Source organism: Somniosus microcephalus, chromosome 10 (assembly GCF_052327205.1).
Source record: "Somniosus microcephalus isolate GS21.2 chromosome 10, FLI_Smic_1.0, whole genome shotgun sequence".
NCBI lineage: Eukaryota > Metazoa > Chordata > Chondrichthyes > Squaliformes > Somniosidae > Somniosus > Somniosus microcephalus.
Window position 1 is genome coordinate 79,583,284 of NC_140996.1, and position 26,982 is coordinate 79,610,265.

General features: G+C 49.2%; 1 protein-coding gene across 1 annotated transcript in view; it reads right to left on the bottom strand.

The window, feature by feature from the left end:
- The window catches only part of LOC147111560 (unconventional myosin-XVI-like), a 350,938-nt gene that overhangs the window by 11,838 nt on the left and 312,118 nt on the right, over nucleotides 1–26,982 (bottom strand). Inside the window, exons 9-10 of the mRNA XM_085999902.1 lie at nucleotides 20,182–20,329; nucleotides 19,120–19,315 (exon numbers count right to left, since the gene is read on the bottom strand). Coding sequence (XP_085856028.1) covers nucleotides 19,120–19,315; nucleotides 20,182–20,329 — 344 coding nt within the window. The remainder of the gene's footprint in view (nucleotides 1–19,119; nucleotides 19,316–20,181; nucleotides 20,330–26,982) is intronic.

The following is a 26,982-nucleotide window of genomic DNA, read 5'->3' on the forward strand; positions in this document are numbered from 1 at the left end:
GGTGACCCCCGGGTGGCAGAGGTCATTGTGGAGGGCCCGCAGTCTATCAACCTGTGCGCTGGCACATGTACCTCGCGATAGAGCATCCGGGGGCTCATTGAGTTTCCCGGGCCGGTACAAGATATCGTAATTGTAGGTGGAAAGTTCAATTCTCCACCTCAAAATCTTGTCGTTTTTGATTTTGCCCCTCTGCTTGTTATTAAACATAAAAGCAACTGAACGCTGGTCAGTGAGTAGGGTGAATCGTTTTCCGGCCAGGTAATGCCTCCAATGTCGCACAGCTTCCACAATGGCCTGGGCCTCCTTTTCGACAGAGGAGTGTCTGATTTCGGAGCCTTGGAGGGTTTGTGAAAAGAAGGCCACGGGCCTTCCCGCCTGGTTAAGGGTAGCGGCCAGGGCAAAGTCGGACGCATCGCTCTCCACCTGGAAGGGGATGGACTCGTCCACCGCGTGCATGGTGGCTTTAGCAATGTCCTCTTTGATACGGTGGAAGGCTAAGCCGGCCTCTGCCGCCAGGGGAAAAGAGGTGGACTTGATAAGTGGACGGGCTTTGTCCGCATAATTAGGGACCCACTGGGCATAGTAGGAGAAAAACCCCAGGCATCTCTTCAGGGCCTTGAGGCAGTGGGGCAGGGGAAGGTCCATAAGGGGACGCATCCGGTCGGGGTCGGGGCCGATGACTCCGTGTTCCACAACACAGCCAAGGATAGCGAGGCGGGTTGTGCGGAATATGCACTTCTCCTTGTTATACGTAAGGTTTAGGAGTTGGGCAGTGCGGAGGAAATTGTCGAAGTTGGTGTCATAGTCCTGCAGGTCATGGCCGCAGATGGTCACATTGTCCAGGTAGGGAAAAGTGGCCTGCAACGCATTCTGGTCGACCATCCGGTCCATCTCCCTTTGGAAAACGGAGACCCCGTTGGTGACGCCGAAGGGAACCCGAAGGAAGTGGTAGAGGCGGCCGTTTGCCTCGAAGGCAGTATACTGGCGGTCCTCATAGCGGATAGGGAGTTGGTGATATGCTGACTTAAGGTCAATGGTGGAGAATATGCGGTATTGTGCGATCTGATTGACCATATCAGATATGCGGGGGAGGGGGTATGCGTCCAGTTGGGTATATCGATTAGTTGTTTGGCTGTAGTCAATGACCAGGCGCTGCTTCTCGCCGGTCTTGACGACCACAACCTGGGCTCGCCAGGGGCTGGTGCTAGCTTCAATAATCCCCTCCTTCAGGAGCCGCTCCACCTCAGATTTAATAAAAACTCTGTCACCAGCGCTGTATCGCCTGCTTTTGGTGGCGATGGGCTTACAGTCGTGGGCGAGGTTAGCGAACAACGGGGGGGGGGGTGGCTTTAAGCGTGGAGAGGCTGCAAAAGGTGCGCGGCGGGCAATTTGAAAACTGCTGGTTGCAGACTGTGAGTGGGGGAAGGGGTCCACCATACGCCTTCGTGACACTCTTAAGGTGGCACTGAAAATCCAACCCCAGTAGAACGGCAGCGCAGAGATGGGGCAGGACAAGCAGTTTAAAGTTTCTGTACTCTGTGCCCCTCACCGAAAGGGTCACCACGCAGTAGCCGCCGACGTCCGCTGAATGGGACTTGGAGGCCATAGAGACCCGGTGGCACGCTGGCAGGACTGGGAGAGAGTAACGCCGCACCGTGTCGGGGTGGATAAAGCTCTCCGTGCTCCCGCAGTCGAAGAGGCAGGTCGTGGCGCAGCCGTTTACCTTAATGTCCATCATGGACCTGGCTAGTTGGTGAGGTCTAGATTGGTCCAGTGTAACGGAGGCCAGCGTAGGGTCAGGCGTGTCGCTGCAGTCATCAGGTGAGGCGGTGGGTGAGTCGGGGGCCCGTTGCAAAAATGGCGGCCGGAACGGATCACCCATGGTCGAAGGCATCCAAGATGGCGTCGTCCAAAATGGCGGCCCGCTCGGCCCACACGCGGCACTGCTGGAGTTTGGGGTAGGTTTAGCCTTGCAGACGCTGGCGTAGTGCCCTTTCTTCCCACAACCAGAGCAAGTAGCATTTTTCGCCAGGCAGCGCGCTCTGGGGTGTTTGGCTTGGCCACAGAAGTAACACTTCAGGCCCCGGGACATCGCTGCAGAGGTTGGGCCGTTCGGGGGTGGCGCGGCGCAGGGTGGCGGTCCTACCGTGTCCCAGGATGGCGGCGCCCGCGCCATCCACGATGCGGCCGCGCGGTCAGGGGAGTAGGCGTCCATATTCCGGTGGGCCACGTCTAGCGAGAGTGCGAGGGCCGTGGCCTTCTTCAGGTCGAGTTCGCCCTGCTCCAACAGTCTCTGCCGGGTGTAGTTGGACCTGAGGCCCGCGACGAAGGCGTCCCGGACAAGTTCCTCCGTGTACACCGCGGCCGACACCTCTTTACATTTGCAGGCCCGGCCGAGCACCTTCAGCGCCCGTAGGTATACCTCCATCGATTCCCCGGGTTGCTGTTTGCGGGACCCCAGGAGGTGTCTGGCGTAAACCTCATTTACCGGGCGTGCGTACTGTTCTTTAAGGAGGTCGAGAGCACCCTTGTAGGTAGTCGCATCTTGGATGAGCGAATAAGCTTGGTGGTTCACCTTGGAGGTCAGAATTTTTAGTTTGTCGCCATCGTTTTGAACAGTTTCGACGGAGGCTTCTATGTAAAATTCGAAGCATCGCAGCCAGTGTGCGAACTTGGTAGATGAATCCGCCTCTTGAGGGTCTAGTTCCAGGCGTGCTGGTTTGAGGATTTGCTCCATCGAAAATAAAGTTTAGCTAATAAAATTGATGCGCTATCAATTACTGAGAAAGACTGGAAGTTAAGAGAGTAACAAACAGGCTTTTATTAGCTAAAGAATGAAGGCATGCCTCTAGTAATCGACCGGTCCTGAATGCCTGGGGAACTGCAGAGCAGCCGCCTTTATACCAGGGCATATGGGTGGAGCCAGGGGCGGAGCCAGCTGAGGCATGCACAGACAGGTACAACAATGGGCAAGAGTGAACAACAGTGAAGTGAACAACAGTGAACAACAGTGGAGTGAACAACAGTGGTTTACCACACTGCCTTGCGCCATCTCGCTAAGATATTAGAGCGTGGGGGGGGGGGGGCTGCCAGTAAAGCCCCGAGATTGTGAGTAAGTGTTGTGAACAGAAGCCTGTAAATAAGAATGAAGGCGTTCTCCACTTACAACAAAACTCTCTGATACGTTAAAACCTTGACAGAAGTTTGTAAAGCTGCTGGAGTTGCAGAAAGTTCCACAGAGCCAGCCAAACTGCAGAAATATGTCACGTGCAAGTAGTTGCTGATGATCCCTTTAAATACTGCTGTTGAAGCCTCCTTCCTGCTTATAAACGCTTGCTCAGCTGGTCGCACTTAAGGCATGCCAGTAAGTGGAGCGACAAAGTTAAAAATGGCAGATCGTGCGTCAAATCAGTGTTGCACACTCACTGACGTCACTATCTGCATAATTTACATAATTTTCACGAGCGCTGAGATGGGTAGCGCTGCCGCCCAGCAGAAAATGGCGGCCGCTGTGGGACCCCCCTCGCAGCGGGCGGAAGTGCAGCGGCCACCATTTCTTTCCCGAATCTGGCGGTAATGGGTGGCGCTAACCCCCCAATTTTTAGCAATTTTATCTAAATATGTGTTTTGCAAAACTATGATGTATCAAATTAAACATAGAGACCTTGGCCTAGAAATTCAGTTGGCTGCGCCAGCCGTTAGCGCCTTAGGAGGAGTAGATCTCGAGCGCTAGGCGCTTAGCGCCCGGGCGCAGCGCAATCTGCGCCTCGCCCCAACTTCAGTAGACATTTAGCGCCGGCGCAAAGTCATTGCGCTCGCTCATCTGCGCGCGCAAATCATGACGTCATTTCGTCGTGCAACGCCCTTTGTGCGCCCGGAACCGGAACTTCACTCGCGCCGCCCCATTGTGCGCCTGGCGGCCCTAGCGACTGTTGAGTCGAACGGTGCTCAGCCGATGCGGGCCGCGGGGAGCGCAAATTAAAGGGCACTCCTGCAGTAGAAAAGGCAGCCGTTTTGCAACACGGAGGAGGAGGAGGAGGAGGAGGAGGAGCCCTCCCCAAAAACACAAATACACTAGTCTCGGCCTTTCAAAAAAACAAATCCACCCTCCCCCTTTAAGAGCTCACCGGAGCCAGAGTGTCTGCCGGCAATCAGCAGCTCGCCGCACCTGCCCTGCGCCCAACTTCCGGTGTTAGCGCCCCGGGCTGCCGGCTTAGCGCCTAATGATAGTTGTGCATCGCCTGTTTTAGCGCAGCAGCAACCTCTTAGGGCGATGCAACTGAATATCGGCGAAGGGGGCTCGACTTTGCGCCGGGCGCAAACTTTAGCGGCCGCCCGACTTTACCGCCCCAAAAGTGGCTATACTGAATTTCTAGGCCCTTTTACCAGTTTAAAATGGTGGCTAGAGATGGTCCATTTGTGAGACTAGCCAGATTGGCTAGATTAAGAATGAGTTAAAATAAAGGCTCTCTCTGATCCAAGGCTGACTTTGGACTGGAGGGGTGATTTGTTGGGAAGACGGGATTGTGAGCTGGAAATAGGTTTACAACACATTTCTCCATCTTGCACTCCCTGGAAACATGGCTGCCTGTTGGGAGCATGGGAGTGAGCAGAATTATCCTCAGTGTGCTTAAAATGCAAATAAAGTTTGTATGGTATGAGCAAACACAGTGACTCCTCGACTATAGGTAATGTTATTGTGTTTTACATGCGGTTACTTCAACAGTCTGCAGCAATTTGTCCCTGTAATTTTGCACTGCAATCTTCAAGAAATAATTTCTGCTGTTCTGGGCAAAATAAGTATTATTATTGTGATACTTAATTTCATCAGGCTTGGCAGACAATCATATCCTCAAAGGGGAAAGTATCTTTAAAGTTGGGTTGCACCTGGAGTTCAGCAGTTTTCTATCTCAGTCTGAGTGTGAGAAGGAAGAGCTCCATAATGAAAGCCAATTTTATATACCTTCTAATGAAGGATACCCCACAGAACTAAGGAATGCGCACAGTGTCCGTAATAAAATAGGGGAACTGGAGACAATAATACATTGTGAGGAACCAGGCATAGTAGGGATTACTGAGACATGGCTACAGAAAAATCAGGACTGGGAATTAAACATTGCAGGGTATAACATATTTAGAAAAGATAGAGAGGGAAAAAGGGGAGGTGGAGTAGCTGTACGTATTAGAGATAGCATAATGGCAGTAGTAAAAGTGACACAGATATCAGTAAGACAGAAATAGAATCCATGTGGATAGAGATAAAGATAATAAAGTATCAATCACCCTAGTTGGGGTAGTCTACAGGCTACCTAATAGTGCAAGGGAGATGGAGGAAGAAATATGCAATTAAATTAGGGAACTGAGTAAAAAACATAGAATAATAATCATGGGGGATTTCAACTAACCTGAAATTAATTGGCCAGAAGAGGTAGGTAAAGGGGATAAGGGAATGGAGTTCCTACAATGCGTACACAATTCCTTTCTAACCCAATATGTAAGAAACCCAACGAGGGAGGATTCACTATTAGATCGAGTAATGGAGAATAAACCAGAGCAAATAACAGCAGTAAAAGTAGGGGAATGTCTAGGCAATAGTGACCATAATATAATACGCTTTAAGATAATAATTGAGAAGCATGACGAAGTCCAAGGTAATAGACTGGAGAAAAGCCAATTTTGAGGGGCTGAGAATAGAACTTGGGAAAATAAAATGGACAACAATATTGGCAAACAATGATGTAGAACAGCAATGGGGAACATTTAAAACGGTGTTAAGCAGTGTCCAGGAAAAATACATTCCACTAAAAAACAAGAACAAGCTAAACACTAATGAGACACCATGGATGAATAAAGTGGACTGGTTGAGCCGAATAGCCTGTTTCTGTACCGTATATCCTATGTAATCCTATGTAAATTGGAGTTAAAGACTGGCAGGCAAAAATGACACGGAACAATGGACGGTCTTTAAAGAGCAGATGGTCTGGGTAAGTCTAGGTACATTCCTACAAGGGGGAAAGTGAGGGCAACCATAGCCAGCGCTCCCTGGATGATGAAGGAATTGGAGAGTAGGATGAAGAAGAAAAAGGGGGCGTATGACAGATGTCAGCTTCATAATACAAGGGAGAATCAGGCTGAATATAAAAAGTAGAGAAGTGAAAAAGGAACTAAGAGGGACAAAGAGACAGTACTAGAATAGATTGGCGGATAACATAATGGGGAATCCAAAGGTCATCTATAGGCGTATTAACAGTAAAAGGGTTGTCAGAGGAGCGGTGGGGCCGATTAGGGACCAAAATGGAGAACTATTGGTCGAGGCGGAAAGCATGGCTGAGGTACTAAATGAGCACTTTGCATCAGTGTTTTCCAAGGAAGAGGACTTTGCCAAAGCTATGGTAAACGAGGATGGGGTATGGATGAGATAAAAATAGATAAAGAGGATGTCCTCAACAGACTGACGGTAATTAAAGTGAGTAAGTCGGCCAGTCTAGATGGGATGCATCCTAGGTTGCTGAGGAATATAAGGGTAGAAATTGCGAAGGTGCTAGCCACAATTTCCAATCCTCCTTAGCTGCAGGGGTGGTGCCAACGGACTGGAGGATTCCAAATGGTACACCCTTGTTCAAAAAAGGGGAGAAGGATAAACCTGGAAATTGCAGGCCAGTCAGTTTAATGTCAGTGGTGGAGAAGTTTTTAGAAACAATACTCTGGGACAAAATTAACAGCCACACGATGACATCAACAAGTTCCATCCCACCATCAAACTCACCATGGACTACTCAGAATCGGTTTCATTCTTGGACACACGAATCTCCATCAAAGACGGACACCTCAGCACTTCACTCTACCGCAAGCCCACGGACAACCTCATGATGCTTCACATCTCCAGCTTCCACCCTAACCACGTTAAAGAAGCCATCCCCTATGGACAAGCCCTGCGAATACACAGGATCTGCTCAGACGAGGAGGAACACGATGGACACCTACAGATGCTGAAAGACGCCCTCGTAAGAATGGGATATGATGCTCGACTCGTCGATCGACAGTTCCGACGGGCCACAGCAAAAAATCGCATAGTCCTCCTCAGAAGACAAACACGGGACACAACCAACAGAGTACCCTTCATCGTCCAGTACTTCCCCGGAGCAGAGAAACTACGCCATGTTCTCCGCAGCCTTCAACATGTCATCGACGACGACGAACACCTCGCTAAGGCCATCCCCACGCCTCCACTACTCACCTTCAAAAAGCCGCCTAACCTCAAACAGACCATCGTTCGCAGCAAATTACCCAGCTTTCAGGAGAACAGTGACCACGCCACCACACAACCCTGCCACGGCAACCTCTGCAAGACATGCCAGATCATCAACACAAATACCATCATCATACGTGAGGACACCACCCACCAGGTACATGGTACATACTCATGTGACTCGGCCAATGTTGTCTACCTCATACGTTGCAGGAAAGGATGCCCCGGAGCATGGTACATCGGCGAGACCATGCAGACACTGCGACAACGGATGAACGGACACCGCACAACAATCGCCAGGCAGGTGTGTTCCCTCCCAGTCGGGGAACACTTCAGCAGTCAAGGACATTCAGCCTCCGATCTTCGGGTAAGCATTCTCCAAGGCGGCCTTCAAGACACACGACAACGCAAAACCGTCGAGCAGAAACTGATAGCCAAGTTCCGCACTCATGAGGATGGCCTCAACCGGGATCTTGGGTTCATGTCACGCTACATGTAACCCCACCTGACGTAGAGTCATCCAGACTCGAGTCGTCGTTGGCTTGTTTTCTCTGCATAGATGCAGCCGGACCTGTTGTGATTTCCAGCAAAGTTTTTTGGTTTTTTTCTGTTTTTCATACAGACCCCAGCATCTGCAACATTTGACCCCTGGTGACCCCACCTCATTGTTCTTTGATGTAATGTTTTCCTGACTGACCTGTATGGACACCATTCACACCTTTGATTGCTGTGATTATCTCTCTGCCGAGGTGTGATAAAGGGCAGTTAGAAAGATTACCTGTAATCATCTGGCAGTGTTCTCTGACTATATATGCTGTGCATTTATGCATCTCTTCACTTCACCTGACGAAGGAGCAGCGCTCCGAAAGCTTGTGATTTCAAATAAAGCTGTTGGACTATAACCTGGTGTTGTGTGACTTCCCACATGATTCTATATGTTCACTCAATGGCACCTTGCACCATGGGGATTCCTGCCAAGCGGGTGAAACCTTGTGTTCTCACGTCTCTTTCGCTCTGTCAATAGGGAAGGAGATGTAGTTGTTTCTCCAGGTGTAGAGAGCCATCTGAGATAACTGGCATCTCGATTTGACCCAGTAAATGACCCAGATGGCATACTAGGAATGGAGGTAGTAGCACCCCTGGGTAACAGCAACCATAATATGATTCAATTTGACATGTGTGGGATAAAGCAATCGCACAGAACTACTAATGCTCGGGTATATAACCTCAAAGGAGGAGGAAGAGAAGGAAGGGGAAGAAGAGGAACAACAACAACTTCTTCTTCTTGCATTTATACATCACCTTTAATGTAGAAACAAAGTGCTTCCATGATTCTACGATTCACTGCGGGGCTGGGATGGGGAGCGAGGAGGCAGGGGGGATGGAGCAGACACTGTGCCTTTGAGAGGATTATGAGAGATGACCAAAGGCTGTCAAAGATATGGGTTTTCAGAAGGTTTTGAAATATGGGGAGGAAGGTAAAGTGGTTTAGAGAAGGAGTTCCAGAGAGTTGGGCCAAGGCAGCTAAGAGTTAAGTCAACAAGTAAAGAGCTTAAACAAATCAGTTGATGATAGTAATCAAGAAAATCTCAGCTGCTAACAAATTACACAGAATTACATAGAAATTATAACACAGAAACAGGCCATTTGGCACAACCAGTTTGTTTTGATATTTATCCTTCACACAAATTCTTTGAAGGACATAAGAATATAAGAAATAGGAGCAGGAGTAGGCCACTCGGCCCTTCGAGCCTGCTCCACCATTCAACAAGATCATGGCTGATCTTCTACCTCAGTTCCACTGTCCTGCATTATCCCCATATCCCTTGATTCCTGTAGTATCCAAAAATCTATCAATCTCTGTCTTGAATATACTCAATGACTGAGCATCCACAGCTCTCTGGGGTAGAGAATTCCAAAGATTCACAACCCTTTGAGTGAAGAAATTTCTCCTCATCTCAGTCCTAAACCCCTTATTCTGAGACTGCGACCTCTGGTTCTAAACTTCCCAGCCAGGGGAAACATCCTCCCAGCATCTACCCTGTCAAGCCCTGTAAGAATTGTTTTAATTAGATCACCTCTCATTCTTCTAAACTCTAGGGAATACAGGCCTAGTCTACTCACTCTCTCCTCATAGGTCAATCCCCTCATCCCAGGAATCAGTCTAGTGAGCCTTCGTTGCACTCTCTCTAAGGCAAGTATGTCCGAGTCCTGAAAGACATAGCTGCCAGTCTGGGCCTGCGACAGGTAGTGAGAGAAACAACAGGAGGGAAAAACCTACTTGACCTCATCCTCACCAATTTACCTGTCGCAGATGCATCTCTCCATGACAGTATTGGTAGCAGTGACCACCGCACATTGTGGAGACTAAGTCCCGTCTTTACACTGAGGACACCCTCCATCGTGTTGTGTGGCACTACCACTGTGCTAAATGGGATAGATTCAGAACAACTCAAAACTAGGCAACCATGAGGCACTGTGGGCCATCAGCAGCAGCAAAACTGTACTCCACCACAATCTGTAACCTCATGGCCTGGCATATCCCTCACTCTACCATTACCAACAGGCTAGGGGACCAACCCTAGTTCAATAAGGAGTGTAGAAGAGCATGCCAGGAGCAGCACCAGGCGTACTTAAAAATGAGGTCCCAACCTGGGGAAGCTGCAACACAGGACTACATGCATGCTAAAAAGCAGAAGCAGCATGCTATAGACAGGGCTAAGCGATCCCACAATCAACAGATCAGATCAAAGCTCTGCAGTCTTGCCACATCCAGTCGTGAATGGTGGTGGACCATTAAACAACTAACGGGAGGAGGAGGCTCCATGAATATCCCCATCCACAATGATAGTGGAGCCCAGCACGTGAGTGCAAAAGACAAGGCTGAAGCGTTTGCAACTATCTTCAGCCAGAAGTGCCGAGTGGATGATCCATATCGGCCTACTCCTGAGGTCCCCACCATCACAGACGCCAGTCTTCAGCCAATTCGATTCACTCCACGTGATATCAAAAAATGGCTGAGCGCACTGGATACAGCAAAGGCTATGGGCCTTGACAACATCCCGACTATCGTGCTGAAGACTTGTGCTCCAGAACTAGCCACGCATCTAGCCAAGCTGTTCCAGTACAGTTACAACACTGGCATCTATCCGACAATGTGGAAAACTGCCCAGGTATGTCCTGTCCATAATAAGCAGGACAAATCCAACCTGGCCAATTACCGCCCCATCAGTCTACTCTCAATCATCAACAAAGAGGTAGAAGGTGTCATCCACAATGCTATCAAGCGCCACTTACTCACCAATAATCTGCTCACTGATGCCCAGTTTGGGTTCTGCCAGGACCACTCAGCTCCCGACCTCATTGCAGCCTTGGTCCAAACATGGACAAAGGAGCTGAATTCCACAGATGAGGTGAGAGTGACTGCCCTTGACATCAAGGCAGCATTTGACGGAGTGTGGCATCAAGGAGCCCTAGTAAAACTGAAGTCAATGGGAATCGGGGGGGAACCTCTCCACTGGCTGGAGCCATACCTAGCACAAAGGAAACATAGAAACATAGAAGATAGGAGCAGGAGTAGGCCATTCGGCCCCTCGAGCCTGCTCCGCCATTCAATGCGATCATGGCTGATCATCCAAATTCAGTATCCTGTCCCTGCTTTCTCCCCATATCCCTTGATCCCTTTAGCCTTAAGAAATATATCCAACTCCTTCTTGAATATATTTAATGAATTGGCCTCTACTGTCTTCTGTGGCAGAGAATTCCACAGGTTCACCACTCTCTGGGTGAAGAAATTCCTCCTCATCTCTGTCCTAAATGGCTTACCCCTTATCCTTAGATTGTGACCCCTGGTTCTGGACTCCCTGACTATCGGGAACATCCTTCCTGCATCTAGACTGTCTAGTCCTGTTAGAATTTTATAAGTTTCAATAAGATCCCCTCTCATTCTTCTAAACTCCAGCGAGTACAAGCCCAATTGACCCAATCTCTCCTCATACGTCAGTCCTGCCATCCCAGGTATCAGCCTGGTGAATCTTCGCTGCACTCCTTCCATGGCAAGAACATCCTTCCTCAGATAAGGCGACCAAAACTGCACACAATACTCAAGGTGTGGTCTCACCAAGGCCCTGCACAACTGCAGCAAGACATCCTTGTTCCTGTACTCAAACCCTCTCACTACGAAGGCCAACATACCATTTGCCTTCTTAACTGCCTGCTGCACCTGCATGCTTACCTTCAGCGACTGGTGCACAAGGATGCCCAGGTCTCGTTGCACTTCCCCTTCTCCCAATCTAATGCCATTCAGATAATAATCTGCCTTCTTGTTTTTGACACCAAAGTGGATAACCTCGCATTTATCCATGAAGATGGTAGTGGTGGTTGAAGGTCAATCATCACAGCCCCAGGACATCACTGCAGGAGTTCCTCAGGGCAGTGTCCTAGGCCCAAACATCTGCAGCTGCTTCATCAATGACCTTCTCTCCAACATAAGGTCATAAGGTCAGAAATGGGGATGATCGCTGATGACTGCACAGTGTTCAGTGCCATTCACAATTCCTCAGATAATGAAGCAGTCCATGCCCGCATGCAACAAGGCCTGGACGACGTTGAGGCTTGGGCTGATAAGTGGCAGGTAACATTCGCACCACACAAGTGCCAGGCATTGACTATCTCCAACAAGCGAGAGTCTAACCACCACCCCTTGACATTCAACAGCATTACCATCGCCGAATACCCCACCATCAACATCCTGGGGATCACCATTGACCAGAAAATTAACTGGACCAGGCACATAAATACTGTGGTAACAAGAGCAGGTCAGAGACTAGGTATTCTGCAGCGAGTGTCTCACCTCCTGACTCCCCAAAGCCTTTCCACCATCTACAAGGCACAAGTAAGGAGTGTGATGGAATACTCTCCACTTGCCTGGATAAGTGCAGCTCCAACAACACTCAAGAAGCTCGACACCATCCAGGACAAAGCAGCCCGCTTGATTGGCACCCCATCCACCACCTTAAACATTCACTCCCTCCACCACCTGTGTACTGTGGCTGCAGTGTGTACCATCTACAAGATGTACTGCAGCAACTCGCCAAGGTTTCTTCGGTAGCACCTCCCAAACCCGCGACCTCCTCCACCTAGAAGGACAAGGGTAGCAGGCGCATGGGAACACCACCACCTCCAAGTTCCCCTGCAAGTCACACACCACCTTGATTTAGAAGTATATCGCCGCTCCTTCATCGTCGCTGGGTCAGAATCCTGCAACTCCCTACCTAACAGCACTGTGTACCTTCACCATACGAACTGCAGCGGTTCAAGAAGGCAGCTCACCACCACCTTCTCAAGGGCAATTAGGGATGGGCAATAAATGCTGGCCTTGCCAGCGACGTCCACATCCCTTAAACGAATAAAAAAAAATTGTTCCTTAGGTAAGGAGAACAAAACTGTTCACAGTACTCCAGGTGTGGTCTCACCAAGGCCCTATATAATTGTAATAAGACTCCTTGGGGAAAAAATTCAGTATCGCCCCGTTTGGGGCGCCATTATCAGCCGTGCGCAAAGTTTAGCGCCTGGCGCTAATTACCGCCTCCGACAGCAAACTTGGCTTTTATCGCCTCTGGAGGTGATTGGCGCGCTAAATCAGGCGCTTCACACCTGTCTTAAGGAGCAAAGGCCGAGGAGCGAGGCGCTACCTCAGAGCGCTGGCAAAGCAAGGAAGGGCAAATCAAAATAAACCTGCAAAGTGCTGCTCAGTACTCAAAACTCCTTCACACAGCGTCGAATCTCTCCAGAAGTCTCTCTCTCTCAGAATGCGTGGTGCAAAAATGTCACCGACAAAAAAAGGCAGGAAGCGGTCGCCTTTAAATTGCGCTCCCCTAGTTCCTTTCTGACAGCATAACGCTCTCCTCAACCTGTCATTGCTAGCGGCGGGTGGTAAGGCAGGGGGTGTCACTCAATATCCGGTCCGGGGCGCTAAGAGCGTTGCGTACTCGACTGACGTCACAATCTGCCGGCGTAGGAGAGTGTTTAGTGCTGCCGCAAAATGTCCAGTTAATTTCACGAACAACGCAAACATCGCTGCGCCCGGGCGTTAGTTGCTTTGCGCCCCATTTGCGCCCTCTTAAGGCACTAACGGGAGGCGCAAACAACTGAATTTTTCCCCCCTTTTACTCTTATGCTCCAATCCCTTTGTAATAAAGGCTAACATACCATTTGCTTTCCTAAATGTTTGCTGTACCTGCATGTTAACTTTCTGTGATTCATGTACAAGGACACCCAGGTCCCTCTGAATAAAATGAGCGTGCAGAATAAGCACCTACCAATGACTAAACTGAAAGAACCTGCTTTTATACTGAGCCTTATTATATCCTGGGGACATTCCAAAATGCTTCACATCCAACTTCCTGCTGTTATGCAGGCAAACGTAATAGCCAATCTGTACACAGAAAGGTTCCACAAACACTAAATGAGATGAATACCCGTTAATCTGTTTTTGGTAGTGTTGGTTGAAGTAGGAATTCAGGCCAAGACACAGAGAGAACTTCTTGCCCTTTTTTGAATAGTTCCATCGGATCTTTTACATCCACCTCAACAGATAAACAGAACCTTGGTTTAATGTCTCAGCTATTAGATGGCACCTCCAACAATGAACTGTCAGTTAAGATTATATGCTCGTTATGGATTGGGGATTGAATTCACAACTGCTGAATCTGAGGCAAAAATGCTATCCACTAATTGAAATTACACTTTGAAACATGGGCCTAAATAGATCAATCTCTGGCTTATAAATCTGAAATCTTTATGCTGAAGCAATATCGTACTCTGGTCACACTTTTAATACAGCTCAGTTCTGGTCACTGAGCCACAAGAAAGAAAGTCTAAGGCCCCAATCTTAAAGGGTGGTAGGTACAGTGTGCACAGGGATTCTGGGGACAAAGAGGCCCAGCCAATCTTAATGGCTAGACCTCATTTCCATGAATGTTCCCAGAGTCTGGCCTGAACCAGGCCAGATCCACTACCTGACTGGTGGATGGGAGCGGAAATTGGGTCGCAGGATGCTGCAGCTGGTGACTTGTGGGAATGGTCCCCTACAGTCAGTTGGGTTGGTCTGGTCATTATCGGGGGTAGGGTGGGTCCTAGCCGTGATCCAGTGGGGGATTCTAGCCACTTCTGGGAAGAGGAAGGGCTCTGTCCACGATCGAGGGGAGGGGGAGCCCAAGGCAAGAGAGACCCAAGGCTTCCTTGTGAGGCCTGGTGGAGCATTTCTGCTCCTCCTGGCCTACAAGGAAACCCACGATAAAATTTTAAAACTTACTTGCTGGGCCTCTTTTGGCCCACAATCCGGCCACCAACAGGTCTGGCCTGATGGAGAAGCTGTCACTGCTCCCCCATTCGGACCTTCAACTAAATTGCAGGATGGTTCCAGAGGACATCATCGGACCCGATCTGCATATTTAAAGAAGGACTCTGCTTCCTTTCTGTGGATGTCACGTTCGCCTGCTCAAAAGAGCAGGATAAGATCGGGATACGGCGAGATCGAGGGAGTAAGTGACTGGCCTCATTTTAACTGTCCCCTGCCTGGTTTCCATCAGGCAGGAGGAGTTAAAATTAGTCGTTGGAAATAGTGCAGACACACTTTACTTTCTCTTGCAGGCCAAGATGGCTCACAACAGGAGGGAGCAGGAGCGCACAGGTGGGAGACAACCTGACACCCAACCACTGTCTGCGCTGGAGAATCGAGTGTTGCAGATTATTGGGTGCCAGGTGGTGGGCGCCGTGGCCACCGGTGACGTTGACCCCCTTGGGGACAGCAACGGTATGTTCATCCCTACTCCTCCTTCTCACATCCCACTTCCCACTCACCCCACAAGCCTTTCGCACTTTCCAGCTAATCATGCTGTATGCATGCATTTCTCCCTTCCTGCCCCCCTCCCCTCACCTTAACCCATCTCTTGTGCCTTTATGCTTACAGATAATGAGGAAGCACCAGAGCAGCCTGTCCCTGAGGGCAGTTCAGAGTGATGCAGGAGAAGAGGAGGAGGAAGGACACACTGTGTCACTGCATGTTTCACCAGCAGGCACGTGTTCTTTAGAGGCTAGTATTGTAGTGGGATCTGCACAGGTTGAAGCACCGGGGACGAGTGGGCTGCAGCAAGGCCAGGGGTAAAGGGTAGCTAGGGGGCTAGCTCCCCAGAGGTTGAGTTTGCGCACGAGTTCTGCTGCACTAGACTCAGATGAGGACCTCGATGGGGAGGCCTTCAGAAGAAGGGTGATGGGCATGCACAAGGAGATCATAGGTGCAATGGCAAGGATGCGCAAGAGGCTCTCAGCAATGATAAGGAGCGTGGACGAGTCTCTCGTTTCAGCTGTGCGCTGTGATATGGCCTGCGACAGGGATGGAATGATGGGGATGTGGTGAGCAATGGGGATATGGGGTTGAATTTATTGGAACTGCAATCTGATGAGGCAGTCACGGATCGCCCTTCCAGAAGGCCGATCAAGTGGCTGCCTCCTCCCTCGCTCCTGTTCCTCCTCCTCATCGTCTTCAGCTTCCTCCTCCTCTTCTCCCTCTTCCTCCTCCTGAGGTGGTCCCACAATTCCTGCCGGCAAGGGCTGGGCCCTCGTGATGGCCAGATTGTGGAGCATGCAGCAGACCACGACGAAATGGGACACCCGCTCTGGCAAGTACTGGAGGGCTCCTCCCGAGCAGTCAAAGCAACGGAACCATTGCTTGAGCACTCTGATGTTCTGCTCAATGATGTTCCTGGTGGCGGCATGGCTCTCATTATATGAGTGCTGTGCAGGAGTGTTGGGGTTGCAGAGGGGAGTCATGAGCCAGGTGGAGAGCGGATACCCTTTGTCACCGACCAGCCAGCCGCGAGCTTGATGTACTGGCTGGAAGAGTGCTGGAACGTCTGGCGCAGGATGAAGGCATTGTGGCTGCTGCCAGGATAGCAGGCATTCACATTGAGGATTCGCTGTCTGTGGTCGCACACCAACTGCACATTAAGTGAGTGGTAGACTTTGCGGTTATGGAAGATCTCAGGATTGCTATGCGGTGCCCGCAAAGCCACATGAGTGCAGTCAATGACGTACTGCACCATGGGGAATCCCGCTATCCTGGCAAAGTCACATGCATGCTCGTCCTGCTTCTCTCTGGTGATGGGGAAGGAAATGTAGTCCCTTCTCCTACTGTAGAGAGTCTCAGTGAGCTCCCAGATGCAATGATGGACAATGAATTGCGAGCTGTTACCTATATAATAATAATATAATAATAATAACCAACTTCATTGTCATTGTTAGTGCACAAGTGCAGTACAACGAAATCTCCTGTTGCAGACTAGAAGGTTCCGCTGGCGAAGAAATTGAGGATGACGGTGACCTTGACTGCCAGTATGAGAACCGCCCTTGTCCTGATCTGAGGCTCGAGGTCTGGTTGCAGGAGCTGGCAGAGTTCTGTGACCACCTCCTTTTTGAAGCGGAGCCTTCTAAGACACTGCTCCTGGCTTAATTGGAGGTAGGAGAATTGCTGTCGAAAGACCCTTGGAGGGTAAGGCCTCCTGTTGAGAGCCCTGATGGCCCTTCTCCTCCCTCACATGTTCCAATCTTTTTCGCTGCCTGTGTTCCCTCCGCCCCATAGATCCTGGAGGGCGAGGTCGACTGCCAGTACAGCCCCCATTAATGTAACAAAGTGTAGCACTTTGATATGTTGTGAGAATAAATGTAACTAATTTTTAGTAGCCACAACACTCCAGAGACTAAACAATCTTTAAATGACTGAATTAAACTGTTGCACAATGTCAAACTGACAAGGAAGCAGTGAAACAGCACTAACCTGAGAGCTGTGACTCATTTTTCATGATCCCTTTAAGTAGCACCCCTGGAGCTTCATGCCTCATGTCCTTGTTGCTGTCAGGGCGAGGCGCTAAGGCAGGGGGCAATACTCAATTTGGCAGATCGGGCGCCCAGTGAGCATTGCATTCTCACTGACGTCATAATTTGCCTGGCATTGAAGTCCCTGCCGTTAACTCATAGCGGCGGCGCTATGGGGGGGGGGGGGGGCGAATTTGGCGTGCGGCGCTGGATTCACCTCACCATGGCGCTACTGCCTCAGTGCCCCGTTAGCGCCCCCGCCAGGCGCTAACTGGAGGTGCTAAGGTGCTGAATTTCTCCCCCATTGGGTCTATACTTGGACACAGCAAACCCAGAGGAAGTCCAGTCACTGCCTGGACCTCAAAAACAGCAGCAACCTTAAATGTGCTGGGGGCAATGGAAGTCCCAGGAGAAAACTTTAAAATAATAGTTTATCGGGGCATAATTTTTATCTTGAAACTTTCTGGGAAACAATGCTAAATTTTTTAATTCATTTACGTCTGGCAGAAGTTGTAAATTTGCCTTGGTGGTCTTTATCTTTATTTAATGGTGCCATTCCCCTGTAATTGAGCCTGCCTCCAAATATGTCATATTGCAAAAGGTGGGGAGGGGGTGGCAAGGTACTGAACATGATCTGCAGCACCAATTTAAAAAGAATGACAGTATTCAGCAACAAGCATTTGTAGTGTATGTAACTGTTCTACCTTTAAGAGAACTATTGTATGTAACCGTCCACCTTTAAGAGAACTATTTTAGGTGTGGCACTACTTTATCCTGGCTGCTGTATACTGTAATACCGACGGTGACCACACCGGTATATAAGTGCTGTGGCAGAATTTATTGGGCAGATTCGCCCTGACCTTCGAATAGTAAAGTCCTGTTTAAGTTACTCTTGTAGTCTGTGTATTACTTCGCTATACAACCCACAGACTTTACAGCATTGAAGAGGCAAAAGCAATTTTTATTAAATAAGTCAAAAATAAAGATCTATCTTGACAAGACCAGCCAGTTCCTTAAAACACAAACAGCGCCTCTGAAAACTGTAGCTCTAGGTTTTTATGGGGACAGTCTGCCCCTGAAATGCACCTGGTGCTATTAGAGGAAATCTGTTAGCAGAGCCAATGGACATTCATTCGCAGTTAATTTATATTGATGTGCCCTCTTCAAGTACAGCCAGGTACAGTTACCACATACACCATAGAGGAAGTTCATCTTCAGGACTGTCAGGAGCAGAATGGGAGCAAAGGATTAACATTAATTTTTCCTCTGCATTAGGCCTTGAGGTTTTTGGGTGTTATTAAGGAGCAGAAATCGTTTGCTACTGAAATATTTAAAGTCCTGCAGCAGCTTAAAGGGCAGGCTTGTTGTTTTTTTAAATGTATAATGCAGAAGACTTACAGCAAAAATCAATAGGGGCAATGTTAACCCTGCCCATCCAGCGGTAAGCGAGACAGACGGGCAGTTAAAATCAGCTATAGGATTCACCCGCTATGAGCTACAATTTTAACCTTTTTTTCTGAGCAGGTGAGAAGAACACCCGCCAGAAACAGGTGGGGTCCTTTTGTAAACATGTAGACCCAGTTCCATTGATGTCATCTGTGTCCGACTGTTATTTTAACCACGGGCTTTCCCGCCAAGTCAACCTAACAGGAGGAGGAGAAGCCGAAGCCAGAAGAGGCTCAAAAAGGTAAATTGCGGCTCCTGCTTCCTGGATTCTGCTCCAATTATGGTCCCATGAGCTGCAGAACGTCGTACCCATACTTTATAACAAGCAGAAAAGTAAGGTTTGAATTACAATCAAAAATGGTAAGACTACAAAAGTAGCATCACTGCTGACTGGATCTGCCCATACCAGCTGCAGTTGACAAAGGAAGGCGGTTGGATTAAAAACAGTGAAATAATTTGCAAATCTCCTGCATTAATGCAAGAATGACCCTGAAATTATAAATGAATTGTGTTTTCACCTTGACAGTTCAGAACTTGATGTTGCATCTTACCAGACTGTTGAAACCCAGGGTTCTTAAGGCTTGCTTTAGAGCAAGAAACTTGTCTCTGTTTCGAGCTGCTTCGGCTGCTGCCACCTCCTCCTGTGCATTCTGGTTCATATACCTGTGCCGAATAGGACAGTAGACCACATCGCTTAAACACGCACCGACAACTGATGCTTTGCTGCTGCTGACTATCTTGTGCTCACTTTAACACAATACGCGTAGTACAAGTAATATTCTTGATGGCGAACTACTCCCCCAAGTGGTCAGTTCAAATTAATTTCAGAAGCAGAAACATCACAAAGGACTTTGCTGCCCTGCATTTGATACATTTTCTGGGTTCCATGCTTCTAAGCTGAATTGAACTTGTCAAGTCTGTAGTACTGATCCCAGTCTCTGTGAGGGATGTAGCAGAGAGAGAGGTACACTGTGCACATTAACAGTGCAATTATTTTATTATACAGAAGCTCTGCTGCTTCAAGTTTAATCTGAATCTCTGGTCTCGGTGATCAGCAGCCAGAGCTCGCAACTGAAGTGCAAACTTCTGGAGTGGGGTGAATCGGAAGTGAGGCTTCCCTCGATATCTTCAGCCTGCTGATGGAACCCCTGAGGACCTTCCAACACTGGGGGCTTGGGGCAGACCACTGCTCCCGCACTCGGGGTGACCAGCGAGCATTGTGAATGGAAACAACGGCAAGAGGCTTGCCTAATTTACCTTGCTCATTGTGGCCTGCGCCTGTAGGGATTGCCGGCCAGGCTCTGCCTCCGCAGGAACGCTCCGCCAATCTTGGGGCAGTGTTAAAGAGAACTATCCAATTCAGCCCACTCCCCTGCCTCTATGCCTATAGTCCTGCATTTTATTCCTTTTCAAGTATATATACAATTCCCTTATTCCTGTCACACTTCCCACCACCAGATAACACACTTATTGTAATAAACAGTGCATCCTCTGGCTCACCATGAGCAACACTATGGGAGGTCTACTAGTATATATGATATATACACATACACACACGTGAAAATTACTCTGTAATCTCCGTCTATTCAGAGAGAATACACTATAGCACATACCTGTGTGCAGAAAGATTGCTGAGGTACAAAGCACACTTCTCCTCAGTTGACAGGCCATCAATCATCAGGTAGAAAATATTAAAATTGCACTGGTTAGGTGGTCGAGAGACAAGACGAGACTTCTCTAAACAGTAGGTATAAACTCTGGCTGGAAGAAGAATCATTCATTAATTTATCTGAACCCTGTGTCACATCTTTCAACAAGGTTTTATTAACTATTTATTCATATCATTGGTGAAAGCTTGCAATAAGTATACAAGCTTGTTAAGCTATAACTATGTATTCCTTCTTTAACTTACATGATTTTTTTGTTTTATTGCATTTTATACAAAATTATCCACTATGATTTTTCCAATGGTACTCAAAGAGGATCATGGCCCTTCAACCCATTAGTTTTAATGGATGGAAAATTACTGGTTGCGCATTCACGATTTCCCATGATGGAACCCCTGTGAGCACTGCTCCCCGCTGGGAGCATGGAATCAACTCGAATGTGATTCACTTTCTGAGTTCACACTGAAATCTGGCAAAGCTGCATAGCCCAAACTTCCTTTGAACACAACCAAGATAATATGAGGCACAATCCTATTTCATGGCATAGTGAATCTTGGAAGCAACACTTTCATATCAAGGGCAAGGAATCACTGAGATGTATGAAACATATAAAGAGAAATAGTTTAGTCTCCCTCACATTATTAACCAAACAAAATAAATTTCATAGGGGGAGAAATTGGGTGAGTAGCGCCACTTGTTAGCACCTAAAGAGGCAGGCAGTGGCTGTAGCGCCACTGGCTGCGCCTCCTGCGATATTGAGTTGGGGCGATAATGGTGGCATTAGCCTTTTGCGTTGCACCGTCACCGATGACGTCATCGGTGTGCGCAGCGCCCCATTCGCGCCCCGTTCGCGATATTTGGTAGCGAACGCCGCAGTTGCGCCGTTCGCTACCCGCGCCCAGTTCACGGGGCCTTACTGTGCCAGCAGCGGCGCAAGTTAAGGTGGAGGTGTGGGGCGGCCGCCGAAAAAGGTGGCCGCCTGCCAGCACCTCCGTCCCCGGCCTCCTAACCGCCCCCCCACCCGCGGCATTACCAGCTGTTTCCCGAGAGCCCGGCACTTCTCCTTGGTGCCGGGCTCGTTTGCCGGCACTCGCGAGCGGGGATCGTGCTGTTGCAGGCACCTCCCCCTTAACAGTGGGAGGAAGGCCTGCAGTACCACACCACAGCGTGCCGTGCCGCAGCGTGTGGCGCTGCGGCACGTTGCGCTGCGATATTCAGTTTCAGCGCCCTAAGAGGGACGCGGAGCGCCTCGAGCCTCGCCCCATGTCCCTCGAGGGGCAATGAAACTGAATATCTGACGATCGCTGAAGCCTCGAACGCTGCGCTAAATCCTGCGCTCAGGCGACTTTTGCGCCACTTTGGCGCCCCAACCCAATTTCTAGGCCATAGTGTTTAACTCAAATACCAACTTGGCTAAGTTGATAGCACTCTTGTCTCTGAACTGCAGGTCAAGAATTCAAACCCCATTTCAGGACTTGAGCATATAATATAGGCTGATACTTCAGTGCATTATGGAGAGCGTGCTGCATTGTCAGAGGTGCTGCCTTTTGGATGAGACATTAAAGTGAAGCCCGTGACATGATTCGAGGGACAGCAGGGGAGTTCTCCTGCTGCTCTGACCAACAGTTATCCCTCAACCAACGGCATCAAAAACAGATTTTCTGGTCATTTATCTCAATACTGTCTGTGGAAGCTTGTGGGATGCAAACTGTCTGATGGACTTTCCTACATTACAACAGAATTGGATGTCAATTGCTTTGACACATCCTGAAAACACGAGAGGTGCTGTAGAAATCCAAGCTATTTCTTTTCTAATATCATTCAGTATGTAAAGTGCAGAAAACTGGCCTTCTTTCACACGGTGCTGTTTTGAATATAATGATGCTTTTACTTGGCCGTTAAATTTAGTATATTTTCCATTGTCTTTTATCTCAAGATTATGGTGCATTATCGTCTATAAGCTTCCTTTATTCTACAGGTTTGTCGCCAAAAGCCAGAAGGCTGTTTTCACTTGTTTATTCTGAAACAAAAAGTAGCCAATGCAAAGCTGAGCAGTGCCCGCTGGCAGCACGTGGGTGGGGTCTAACATTTCTTGGTCTGCCGCAGGTGGGCTGAATTCCCTGCGGTATAATCGGAGCAGATATAACATTATAGAAACTGGCATAATTAGTGAGCTGCTTCCACTGCGCATTCCTCCAAGGCCATTCTGGGACTGGATGAGCAGCTTATGTTTCCAACTGGAGTCAAGAGTGACAGAGATGTGTGCTCGTTTAAAAAAAAAATTAAGCTTCCCTGATGACTCAACAACAACTTGCATTTATATAGCACCTTTAACGTAGTAAAACGTCCCAAGGCGCTTCAGAGGAGCGTTATAAAACAAACTTTGACACCGAGCCACATAGGGAGATATTATTTGGGCAAATAAAGAGGTAGGTTTTAAGGAGCATCTTAAAGGAGGAAAGACAGGTAGAGAAGCAGAGAGGTTTAGGCAGGGAATTCCAGAGCTTAGGGCCTTGGCAACTGAAGGCACAGCCACCAATGGTGGAGCGATTAAAAATAGGGATGCTCAAGAGGTCAGAATTAGAGGAGCGCAGGTATCTCGGAGGGTTGTGGGGCTAAAGGAGTTTACAGAGATAAGGAGGGGGCGAGGCCATGGAGGAATTTTAAAATAAGGATGAGAATTTTAAAATCGAGGCATTGCTTAACCAGGAGCCAATGTAGGTCAGCGAGCACATGGGTGATGGGTGAAGGGGACTTGGTGCGATTTAGAACATGGGCAGCAGAATTTTGGGTGACCTCAAGTTTACAGAGGGTAGAACGTGGGAGGCCAGCCAGGAGTGCTTTGGAATAGTCAAGTTTAGAGGTAACAAAGGCATGGGTGAGGGTTTCAGCAACAGATGAGCTGAGGTAGTGGTGATGAGTCGCCTTCTTGAACCACTGCAGTCCATTTGGTGAAGGCACTCCCATAGTGCTGTTAGGGAAAGAGTTCCAGGATTTTGGCCCAGCGACGATGAAGGAACGGCAACATATTTCCAAGTCAGGATGGTGTGTGACTAGGAGGGAAACTAGGAGGTGATGGTGTTCCCATGCACCTGCTGCCCTTGTCCTTCTAGGTGGAAGAGGTTGTGGGTTTGGGAGGTGCTGTCGAAGAAGACTTGGCGAATTGTTGCAGTGCATCTTGTAGATGGTATACACTGCAGCCACAGTGTGCCCGTGGTGGAGGGAGTGAATGTTTAAGGTGGTGGATGGGGTGCCAATCAAGCGGGCTGCTTTATCCTGAATGGTGTCGAGCTTCTTGAGTGTTGTTGGAGCTGCACTCATCCAGGCAAGTGAAGAGTATTCCATCACACTCCTTACTTGTGCCTTGTAGATGGTGGTAAGGCTCTGCGCTTTTAATTAACGATTCTTCAATCTGATAGCTTAAGGTTTCTAGCCCTGTTCACATAGATCCCAGATGATCTGTAGAGGGTGCTGCACTTTTTCAATAGTTGCTTGACAGGAACTTCAAGTGCAAAACCACATAAAGGCCGGAATTTTGTTAACCTGGGCGGGACCGGTGCGGGTGGTTGCTATGACGGGTCGCGACCCCGTTTTTGCTTCCATCCCGCTTCAGAAATCGACTTTGCGCTAATGGGGCCTATTAAGCCCGCCCTGCTTGTTACCCAGCCCTATTAAATGGTGCGAGTCTGATGACGGAATCAATGACCCATTTTCAGCTGGGATATTTAAAAGAACCATGGCCACGTTGCATTTGAAGGTTCCTCTAGGAGTGTGCAGTCACTGCACTGGAGGTTTTGATTGCTCCAAACACTTGGAGACATGACTGCACAGATGCAGAGGCTGCACCCAGGTTCTCCGATGAGTCCCTTGATATGCTTGTGTAGGGAGTCAGAGCACGCAGGCAGGTCATCTTCCCTTCGAATGGGTGGAAGAGACCTCTCCAGGAGACAAAAAGAGCCTGGCTCCAAATTGCAGAGGAGGTGAACAGCAGGATGTGATCAGGAGGACCTGGGTGCAGTGCCGGAAATGTTTCAATTATCTCATTAGATCAGGAATGGTGAGTAGAAAGCCACACTCAACTTCATCCTGATGTGCCTGTCATCACATCCCCATCACTCTGTCTTCCCAACCTGCACATCCTTACTCACACCAACATAACTTGCACATCCACCCATCCCTCTCTCTCTATCTACGTTATCACATCCCCATCTTAATAGCCACCCCTCACACTCGCCCTCATCCTAATGCAATCATAGCAACGAACACACAAGGAGGCCCTTTGACATTGCCACCCCACTCCATCATAGTCTCCCTCTACAGATGTAACCCATCCATTCCATCACTCGCATTCAACCTTCGCTTCTTTCTCTCCTTGCAGAAAAGAGAGCGCACAGTAAGAAGGAGAGGAAGAGAACTGGAGGTGGCCCTCCATCTTTTTTCACCTTCACAACAGTAGAGGAGGCTACATTAGAAGGATCGGGAGTGGCCGAGCAGCTGGAGGTGGGAGACGGAGAGAGGGGGACATCTCAGCAACCTGGTGACAGAATTACTTATCATACAGCTACATGGCATAGATCAGTCACTCATATGGGGACTGATGTCAGCAGCCACTGAATGGTCATCATGTGCATAATGGTATCTGTACCCATTCTTCATATGACATATCTAACTCATCTCTTTACTCTCCCACAGGTCCATCAAGAGCCCCCCCGCTGTCCAGGAGGAAGAGCAAGACGACTCCTCAGAGGAGCCTCCAGCCTCTGAGAGTGCACCGTCACCAGACATAAGCGCACCCAGCATCAAAGCAGAGACACACACCTCAGTGGGTCCCACGCGCGATAGAGTAATGCTGTCACCTGGTGTGTCATAACTCACAAGTGAGCAAGAGCAGATGCTGGTGACAGGGACAGCAGTGGAGACTCCTCGCTGGACGCTGAGCCTCGGGGGCCATCCAGAAAGAGGGCGATCCTGGAGGTGCATGAAGTAGTGCAGGGGGCTCTGACAGGTTTTACGACCGCGATGTCTGCAAATGTTCAGAGAACAGAGAAGTCCATCTCCAACATGAGCACCACCGTGTCACAGGTGATGGCGACAATAGGCTCTTCCATGGATAGGATGGCCAACTGCATGGAGCAGCTAAAGCACCATTCACACAAGCACATGGAGAATAGATGGCAGAGGCTCATAAACATCCTCTCTAGGAGGGATGTCAGCGTAGACGTAGGATCTCATGGCCCCAATGATGTGCAACAAGGTGCTCTCCAGCTCCTTGCTAGCAGGGAAGTGCGTGAGGACCATGAGAGGGATGAAGGTGAGAGGGGAGATGGAAGTGGGGGCTCCTCTCAAAGCACTTACGCTTCTCACCTGTTGCCATCCCCTCAGTCAGAGCCCCAGATGCCTCCTCAGACAGCGTTAGCCGTGTCTGCCCCTGCACAGTCGCAGGAGGAGCAGACTTTGGCAGGGCCATCAGAGGCTCCAAATCCCAGAGGACGTCCGCCAAGAGTGTCTACGTAGTCGCATCAGAGAATGACCAGGCTGCCTCTACCTCTGCTGAAGCCACAGGGGTAGCACCTCGTAGAAGCACGCGTAAGAGAAAGATGGCACACAAGTAGATTCACAAGGGTAGCCACTTGGATGTTTTATTCAATGTTAATGTCAAGTTTACGTTAATGTGATCTCAACCATAAAATTCTTTATTTTCACCACTTTCCAGTCTTGGACAAATTGGTGTGCAGCTTTGAAAGTGGCTTAGTGAGTTGTAGTGAATGGTGAGACAGAACGGTACCTCCAGCAATGGTGGTCAGTGTGAAAGGAATGGTTTGGTCATTGTAGGGATCCTTCATGGTGTTGCTGTGGTGTGGTGCCAACCTGGTGCAGCATGTGGCAGCCATATGAGTGTGCTGCGTAAAGTTAAGTAAATCTGGCCACGATGAGGCCATCCCTGGCCTCTTGGGCAGCAATGTGATCGGGTGCTGATGGGATCTGGCCCGCAGGTTCCTCCAGCTCCTGCTCCTCCTCATCCTCCAGCTGATGCTCCTCCTGTTCCTCCTCCTCTGAAGAGGCTGTGCGCTCAGTGCCTTGCTCCTCATGCAGCGCTAATCCGCGCTGCTGTGCTTTTTTGCGCAGGGCGCAGCAGACCACAACGATTCTGGAGACCTTGGCTGGTGCATACTGAAGGGCTCCTCCAGATCTGTCAAGGCATCTGAAGCGCATTTTCAGCATGCCGATTGTCTGCTCTATGATACATCTGCTGGAAATGTGGCTTTTGTTATTTCTCTCCTCGGCTTCAGTACTTGGCCTCCTCAATGGTGTCATGAACCATGTCTTCAGTGGATAGCCCTTGTCTCCAAGCAGCCAGCCGGTGAGTCTGTTTGGAGGAGCAAAGAGCTGAGGGAGGGTGTACTGATGAGGAATGAAAGAGTCATGGTAGCTGCTGGGAAATTTGGCACACACATGCATGATGATCTTCCAATGGTTGCAGACCAGCTGCATGTTGAGGCAGTGGAAGCCCCTGCAGTTGACAAAGACTCCTGGGTTATGATGGGGTGCCCTGATGGCCACATGTGTGCAGTCGATGACACCCTGCACCCGTGGGAAGCCAGCCAGAGTGGCAAAGAAGAATGCCCGCTCAGTAACACTGGCTTCATCAGTTGGAAAGTTGATATAATTGGCTGACTTGTCAAACAGGGCATCGGTGATCTGTGTGATGCATCTGTGGGCGGCTGACTGCGAGATGCTGCAAATGTC